At 43.6% G+C, this 9,283-nt stretch overlaps 1 protein-coding gene across 1 annotated transcript in view; it reads right to left on the reverse strand.

Moving 5' to 3' along the window:
• The window catches only part of Gsr (glutathione-disulfide reductase), a 56,194-nt gene that overhangs the window by 27,718 nt on the left and 19,193 nt on the right, over positions 1 to 9,283 (reverse strand). The window contains exons 5-7 of the mRNA XM_023717615.1: positions 9,035 to 9,182; positions 4,961 to 5,015; positions 3,183 to 3,282 (exon numbers count right to left, since the gene is read on the reverse strand). Coding sequence (XP_023573383.1) covers positions 3,183 to 3,282; positions 4,961 to 5,015; positions 9,035 to 9,182 — 303 coding nt within the window. The remainder of the gene's footprint in view (positions 1 to 3,182; positions 3,283 to 4,960; positions 5,016 to 9,034; positions 9,183 to 9,283) is intronic.

A 9,283-nucleotide genomic window follows, 5' to 3' on the forward strand; every position in this document is an offset into this window, starting at 1 on the left:
GTTCTCCAGCTCTTCGGTGCAATTAGAACTGATCAGTGAATCAAAATTTCTAAGTACCTGTGTACAAATGCAGGGCACAGGGAATGGGCGGTAGAAAAGAACACTTGATGAAAATGTGTTATCAACTTGGGGGGGAAATATCAGTACTGTATTACCCTTCCTTTCATTTCCTCCTTCATTCATGGCTACAGTGGGAGCAGTTTTAACAAATCTTCTGTTATCCTACATCACCAGCAAGGTCTCTATTGCAATTAACTTTTTCAATTCCAGCTTCAGAGTCCAAAAGAAATGGACAGTCAATTTCCAGGCCTCTATCATCTTCATCTTACCTCTTCTAAGCTTGCTTCTCTCTTGGGAAGTGTAAGGAACAGAAATTTTCTCCCCCCTTTTAGTATCCAAGGGCCAGCCTTCCCTCTGACAGGCTGAGGAATTCTAGCAGAATTTCTTTTTCCAGCTAGACATCACAGCTTGACAGTGGAGCTTTACCTGTGATAAAGCCTCTACAGCACACTGCAGTAGGAGGTCAGGAGTCACTTACAGAGGCTTTAGAGTTACACCAGAATGGGCAGGGGGAGAATTAGGCTGGGCCCTAGGGACAGGAGAGGGCAAGAAGCCAAATAACTCAGCCTTCATCAGTCACTGTACTGGTAACTCTGCAGTACATTACTTTCGCTATTTAATGAGGCTGGTATCCTTCTGCCTTTCTTCTTTGCAATTTATTGGACAGACTTCAGTAATGCAAAATCATGTTCACAAAAAACATTCAAGAAGTACATCTTTTTAGGGCTAATTATATGACATGTTTCAAAGCCTATGAGAAAGTTTTGGGAGCACATGCTGACTGGGACCGTCAATATTCCTCACGTTCCTCCATTTGTTCAAATTAAGAGCCAGCCAGAGGTAATGGAAAATTCTGTAATTCCAGCTACTTGGGAGGCTGAGACAGGAGGACTGTAAGCTGGGGTTTAGTCTGGGTAACTATGAGATCCTGTCTGTCTCAGTTACTCTTTTCTCATTGCTGGGACAAAATACCTGACACTCAAAATGAAGGAAGGAAAGTTTTATTTAGCTCACAGTCAGTGGAGGTTTCAGTCCATACTCAGCTGGCTCCAGGGCAGACTGGCTCAGGACACAGAGAGCAGCTAGTTGTTCATGGCAGTGGCAAAGAGCAAGAGCAGAAAGAGTGGAGCAGCTCAGGCAGCTTGTGAGCCTCTCTCCTCCTCCTCACATTGTAATGCAGAGTGTCTGCCCCAGGGCACTCACACCCATAATCCCCGCATTGGATCAAGAATCAATCACAAACTCCAGAAGCCACCCATGACTGCATGAGGCTTTGCGGGGACAACTAGACACAAACTATAACACTGCCTAAAAATAAAATTTAGGGGCTGGAGATATAGCTCAGCAGCATAAGCGCCTGCCTAAGCGCAAGGTCCTGAGTTCGATCCCTGGTACCACCAAAAAATAAAAGATAAAATAAAATTTAAAAAGAGCTGGGAACTAAGTGAGCCGCAGATTATTTGCCTAGATGCACAAGGCCCTGAGTTCAACCCTTAGTGCCACAAAAGCAAACGAAATGAGGATCTAGCATTTGAGTGATCAGGGATCTGACAAATCTTGTCCATACAGAACCAGGTCCCAAAGGCATTAAGTCCCATGTCTGTTAGGACAGTGGGGTGGGGAGGTGTCAGGTTCCTAGGTCAACACTTTCGGAACCGCCCTATACCTGCTCTCTCAAAGCTCTACCACAGTGCCATTATAATAGCCGTGCTGGATAGCCTCTAACCCTCCTCAGACAGAAGCAACGCCTGACCAAGCAATGACAGAGATGCAGGTCACGTCTACGAAGAAAGAGTACTGGCTGGGACTTCTTCAAACCTCAGCTGACTCCCAGTTTTGCTATGAACCAGCAGCCATAAAACCTCTTTTGTCCTTATTTTTTTCATTTATAAAATGAAATCCAAGGGTGGGGGAGATGGCTCAGTAGAATAAGTCCTTCCTTGGTAAGTGCAAGGGCCTGAGTTCAATCCCCGGTTCTGCCAGAAAAACAAAACAAAACTATAGACGCAGTCTCCGGAGCAGCGAGGCGAGCAGGTCACATCAACCATGTCCTCAGGGCGGTGACTGTGCCCTGGGGTTCGTCCCCAGGCTGTCCGAGGTACAACAAAGTTTATGCATTTTGAAGATGTATGAAAGTCGTGGACAATATTTTTCAAGAACTTACCATAGAAGATAACTGAAGAAAATTGCATGTAATAAGATAGCTGCAAATGAATGTACAAGTCCTTCAGCAATTATTAAAAATACTTCATTGCCTCAAGTATGGCATGGCAATGTAGAAGGAACAATGAAGACAGTGGTCAAAACATGAGCAGAAGCAAATGATGAAAATATTTGATGTTGAAAAATTCGCAAGTTATGTAGAAAAACAGACGACTAATTATAACTGAATAATAAATTGTTTTATTTAAAATTTAAAAAAAAATGAAATCCAAGGGGATGATCTACAAGGTTTTCCTTCATACCAAGAAGGAAGTGAATTTTTTGGACTTTGTGCTAACAAGCTAGTGCTACTTTTCATGCGGTGATACTAGCTTTCATTCCAGAACTAAGAAATTAACAATGATAATCATTTAAGTAACACTTACACTGGATGTCTTAAGGTAACTATCTCCTTCAGGTAACTATCATTTCTTGATGAAAATTCTAGTCAAAAAGGAAAAGATACCAGGCAATTTGATAAAACTTAGAATTTTTATCAACAGGCAGATGGGAAGGATGTAAGGTGCAATTAAACAGGTCATGTGCAGACTGTGTGGCACAGACCGAATAACTGCCACATGCTTTGTGCCCACCTATTTAACGGTGATCCAGGAAAACAATTCTTCCTTTTTCTTTTCTTTCTTTTTTTTTTTTAATTTATGTATTTGGTGCAGTGTCTCACTACGCAGCTCGGAGTGGGGATCCTTCTGTTTTCAGTCTCCCCAGTGGGACCTGGTTGCCTGCTTAGCACGCCCTGGGTGCAAGGCCAGCCTGGAGTGTGGGACCTGGGATTGACCCCTAGGCCCTGCACTTGCCAAAGAAGGTGCTTAGTCTGCTGAGCTATCTCACAGGCCCAATTCTTCCTCTTTAAAAAAAAAAAATCAAAACCAAAAACCACTAAGGAGAAGGACAAGACCTACCTTATCATGCCGTATCATGAGTGTTGTCTTAGAGCCCAGAGCGGAGAGGATCCCGGCTATCTCCACAGCGATGTACCCGGCACCCACGATGACACTGCGCCTAAAATGAAAGCAGGAGTTAACATTTTAAAATTAACTTACTTGGGGGGCAACCCACTTTCACTGATTGCATTAATTCATTGTTCTCCTGTGTAACATAGCTCTCCTTGATCATTATTCAATTCTATCAAACCTTGTAATATAATTAAACTGAACTTCCTGAATAATTTTGGTTTAAGAAAGAATCTCAAACTAACTTACTTACTTACTTACTTTCTTTCTTTCTTTCTTTCTTTCTTTCTTTCTAGAACAAGGGATCGAACTCAGGACCTTGCGCTTGCCAGGGAAGCACTTATTCTACTGAGCCATCTCCCGGGCCACAAACCTCAAACTTTAGTTAAGTGCTTAGATGAAGGTCCGAGTCAGTAGTGAAAGGGCAGTGAGCCCAGACTGAGGACAGTGCTTGCTGCCATACTGCGGCCTAGAGACCAGGGGCCCTGTGGTAGGCACTCATCCTGCATGTGGGCATGTGGTTGCATGATCTCAAGTACCAGATGCCCCTCTTCCATGGTCACAGAAAGAGGTGTTGGGAAGCCAGGTGTGGCAGCACACCTGTAATCCTATAATCCCAGCACTCAAGCTTAAACCCAGCCACCAACTCAGTCACTTGGCAAGATCCTATCTTACCTCAAAACAAAAAATACAAAGGCCTGGAGGTACAAGTAAGTGCTAAGGCCTTGAGTTCTCTCCTGAGTACTCAGTCAAGGAGGAAGCTCAGAAGAATGGGAACTCTTCTTCCAATATCTTCCTTCGGTAAAGGACCCATGTCCTAAGTCCAGTCTTGGGGGCTTTGGGTCTGGATGTAGAGTGCAGCAGCACATCTGAGGCAGAAGGGTTGCTTGATCCCAAGAGCTTCTGACCTAAATGACCCTCAAGGCCTCATGCACTCATAGTGCTTTTCACAGGGGCTTTTCAGAGGTGGCAGGATCTAGAGGGTGTGATAATGGGGATTAAAGTATGTGATGCTAGGATTAAGGCTTGCCCCACCTTGGGTGAGTGCTACCTGCCCTCAGGGCAGGTGGCCTGGGTAGGATATAAGGGACAGAAAGGGAGCTACTACCTTTGCTTGCTGCTTGCTACTTCACTGCTGGCTGCCTTCTGCCTGAGCTGCTTTGCCATGGACTATTTCTCTTCTGCAACACCCCCTGGCACCCTGCCTTGGGGCGAGCTGACTATGGACTTAAACCTCTACAAAGTGTGAGGCAAATAAACCATCTTTAACTGTGGGTACTGGGTATTTTGTCTCTGCAATGAGAAAAGTAACTGAGATAGCAACACTATGAGACCCCATGTCAAAAAAAGAAAAGAACAACATCAGAAAATACCTTCATTTATGGAGACCCCTCTGTATCAGCTGTTAGAAAAATCCAAAATCAGTTACTTTAGACATGTTATTATTAGATACCATGTCAGCTAGAGAAAGATTAGTTTATTATTGGGTTCTAAACTACCCTGATCTGATTTGAGTTCTCAATTTTTTGCAATAGCCTCTGACCAAACGCCTCAAAGATTGGAGGGATCTACTGAAAGGTACTAGTGGATGAGATACATAAGGTCAGAGAAAGAGAGGAGGTAGAAGAGAATTCAGGAGATGCCTATAAATGGCTCACATGGGGAGGAGGAAAATTGTTCCCAGAAAGCACAGGGGAGATTGAACGACTGAAGCTGTGTCCACTTACCTTGGCAATTCTTCCAGCTGAAAAAACCCATCACTGGTTATGCCTAGGCTTGCTCCTAAGTAGAAAAATACAGCCTAGATCATATAAAATCATGCTTTCTCTTATAAAATGAGTACAACATTTTATGAAAGAACCAAACACTCTTTCTATCCACACACTTTCTGTTTTGACAAGTTCTGATAAAGTCTTCATGTGGAAAGCTGCTGAAGACACTGTTTTTCTTTTTGGAGACAGGGTCTCACTAAGTTGCCCAGGGTGGTCTTACATTTGTGATACCCGTCTTTACCTTCCTGAGTAGTATTGATTAAAGAAGTATGTCACTACAGCTGTCTTGTGAATCAACATGTTAATTTTCTCTCTACTAAAAAGCAGCAGTGCCACGGGTGGTGATGCATGCCTGTAATGCCAGCACTCAGGAGGCTGAGGCAGGAGGATCATTGGGCATTCAAGTCCAGCCAGGCTTTGTGCTGTTCCAGTCCCAGCCCCACCCCTGGGGTGCGCTGAGATGGCCACTGAGACTAGGTGTGGCTGGGCCACCCCATTGAGGCTATTGAGACTAGGTATGGCTGGGCATGGTGGCCCATGCCTATAATCTCAGCACTTGGGAGGCTGAAAACAGAGGAGGATCACCATGTGTCCAATCTGTGTAGTGAGACCTTATAGACCCTGTACTAAATACATTAAAAAAATAAATGAAAAATAAGAGCCAGCCAGGCTACAAAGTGAGTGCAAGGCCAGCTGAACTGCACAGTGAGACAATGTCTCAATAACAAAAACAAGACAACAGCAGTGATGACCACAGCTCCCATGAACAGACTCTGCAGATTCTGCACGGTCCCCCCACTGCAACAGAGGCAGGAAGCCTTTAGCCATGGCTCTTATTGCTGCCTTTTTCTTCAAAAGTTGCAGGCAAAGTTCACTGGGAAGACATCTAAATACACACTTCCAGTTTGATTTCCTCCTCAAACCCCAGTACTGTTCTTCTAGATTTCCTGCTATACAGTTCTTACTACCATCAAACTCAGGACTGAGTATCTTTTATCAGAAATGCTTGGTACCAGAAGTGTTTCAAATTTCAGACTTCTTCAGACTTTAGGATATTTGTGGGACTGGGGAGATAGTTCAGTAGAATAAGTGCTTGCCTGGCAAGCGTAAGGGCCTGAGTTCAATCCCCGGTTCCACCAAAAAAAGGATATTTGCATTTATATAATCAGATGTCTTAAGGTGAAGCCCAAGTGTAACCATGAAATTGTTTTGTTTTCTACATACCTTACACACAGCTGAAGGTAATTATTCAAAGTGTTAAAATACTTTTGTATATGAACAAAGGTTCATGGTATGGGATTTTAGAGTATTTCACATTTTGTAGCTCTGGATTGGGGATGTATACTTAGAATTAAACATTACCTCTCAAATCAAATCCCTGTCAAGGTGACCATTTTAATGAAAGGAATCAGCTTCCTCCAATGAACCAAAGCCTGAAGTTGTGAATCTATGATTTCCTCTTTGAACCCCCTCCCCCAGCACATCTCACTGATCAATAAATACTGTATGCCACACAACCCACACCAGTCCTGGGATTGAACCACTGGCCTCATGCACACGTAACAAGTGTGCTACATCCACAACCTCAAATACTGCATTTTTCTAGATCTAAGCACCACGATTACAAGACCTATCCTGATTTCAGAGGTGAAGAATACCCTTAATTTGTGTTTCAGAATCAGTGAAATACATTTCCTGGTGTTTCTGTCCTCTTTGTCTTTTACACCTGTTTTCTTCCCTGGCCTGACAGCAGGGACTCAGCAGCCTGGGGCAGAACTGAACTGACATCCCTCCCCATGGTTATGGCGAAGGTAGCACACACTACCTTGGAACCACATCCCTCACTCCTGCACAGGCTCCGGCAGCAAGCACCTAACTGATCCTCTTCCCCTATGCTCTCTCCCTTTCACATCAGTTGTCAGGTTGTTTTCTAAAATTATCACTTGGACCTCATCACCAGCTACAAGCCAGGAAGTATCTGTCACTTGCTGTAGGCTTAGAGATTCCTCTTTGGCTGGATGAGCAGCCAGTCTGGCCCCAGTCTTCCAGCATCAGCACTTCTGAATGTGCTTCAAGGACACCTCTGTAACCCTCTGGTTCTGGTCCTTTTCCCCCTCAGCCTGTCCCGCTCAGCATGTGAGCCTCTTCCCTGCATCTCCCTGGCCATGCCAGCCTGGAGGACTCTGTCCTGTGTCTCTGCACTTCAATCCTCATAGTCTGTCAATCATACTTGAAATATCTGTAGTCTTCCCACTTGTTTTTATTATTAAGTTAATGAAGGTATAGGTTTAAAACTTGAAGAAGTATGTGTGGAGAAATAGCTTGAAAGTAGAAAACATGGTTGCCTCCATGACCCCCAGCACCCTCAAAACACCAAAAGTAAAACATAAAAAAAATTTAAAAATTCAAAATGTACAACACAACCTACAGTGAAACTGGTATTGGTGACAAGCAGGTCTCTTTTCCAACCTACAGCTCTAGTCCTTTCACTGAAAGGAGTTGTCATTACAGGCCTTGGAGTTTTATTTTGCTGAGCTGGGGATGGAACCAGGGCCTGGCACATGGCAGGCAGATACTCTACCACTGAGCTTCATTCCTGGTCCTTTTCAGGGTTCTGAGCATCCTCCCATTTCTACACCACACAGAAGGTCTCCTTGTCTTTTAAAAAAGACAGAGATTGCCCAGAGTCGTAGTGTACGCCTATAATCCCAGCACTCAAAAGAGTATGAGGCAGGAGGATTGCCATGAGTTGGAGACCAGCCTGGGCTACAAAGTGAGACCCTGTCTCAAAAAACCAAATATATAAAAATAAAGACATAAGTTGTAGCATACTTCCCACACTATTCTATCCCTTTCTTCTTTTATTTAGCAATAAACCTTTGGGAGATTGTACCTATCAAGGATGATTTCTGTCCTGAGGGGCCGGGGAGATGGCTCAGTGGAATAAGCACTTCCCTAGCAAGCGGTAGGGCCAGAGTTCAATCCTCAGTTCCACCAAAAAAAAAAAAAAAAAAAAAAAAAGGATGATTATGTCCAATATTCCAAAATTTACGTTATTTAAGTATCTTTGTATCTCTTACACTGATTGTTCTTTACCTTGAGGCTCATGAACACTTTTCAAAGCTGGTGAAAATTTACAGATCCTCTTTTTTTTAAAAAAATACCTCAGATAAACAACTTATTTTTTATTTTATTTATTTATTTATTTATTAACATTTATTTAGTGTGTGTGTGTGTGGCCAGCTCAGCCCACCAGGGGGGTGGGGCTGGCTGGCATGTGATGCTGGGGGATTGAACCGCGGTCCCTGTGCTCTGCCAAGCTTGTTCCAAGTAGGTGCTTTAGACCACTGAGCCATCTCTCCAGCCCTACAGATCCTCTTTGCAGACAGGAAAAAAATGCACAAATTTTCACAATACCCATATATACTGAGGGGGTACTCAGGCACTTTATGATGCCAACTCACAGAGAACATGAAAGATTATAAACTGCGGTCACATTTACAAAGGTCTTAGAACCCTGCTGAGGAGAAAGACATGGACAGTGTTGCTTTTGAGGGCATCTAGCAGAACGTCTGTGGCTCACCACTAGGGGCTTCAGGGCGTTTAAAATACAGAAGGTAGATACAACCATATGGGAGATTTCTTACTGAATTAATCTTCTGTAATTTCCTACATGAGACAAAATATGACTTTAAAAAGGCTTAGCTAGGTAAGCCATGTCCTTGCAACATTCTCTTCAACAGTTAATATGTCACGTGGGTTATTAATACCAGCACATCTGACCAACAGGCTGAGAGCAACTGAATCCAGGCTGGGAAGGAAAGGAGACTGTTGCTGATTTTCTTCTCCTTTTGTTACCTGCAATACATCTGGGCCCAGAGGTGGGATGAAATCCTCTGTCCTGTCATTAGTACTATTTAGTCAATTAAATGTAGATTCTGCAGAGACCTTTCCTCCTGGCCTTCCTCAGGAGAACACGGCACAGCACATAAGGCTTAACATCGCAGTGAAGCACCTCAGAACACTCACCAGGGATCTGGCTTTCATGAGGTTGTGAGGGCACGCCACCTGTGGCAATCAGAATGTGAGGAGCGGTGTATTTTTTCCCATTGACCTCTACCGTGGGCTGGGGATCACTTGTGAATGTCGCATAGCCATGGATGATATCTATATTGGACTGGAAGGAAACACCACATTAGCCTATTTAGATTAAAAAAAAAAAACCACCTACTATAACATATGAGTGATTTCATTTCTCCACTGAAGAGTTTGATTTTC

Source organism: Octodon degus, unplaced genomic scaffold (genome assembly GCF_000260255.1).
Source record: "Octodon degus isolate 3935 unplaced genomic scaffold, OctDeg1.0 scaffold00053, whole genome shotgun sequence".
NCBI lineage: Eukaryota > Metazoa > Chordata > Mammalia > Rodentia > Octodontidae > Octodon > Octodon degus.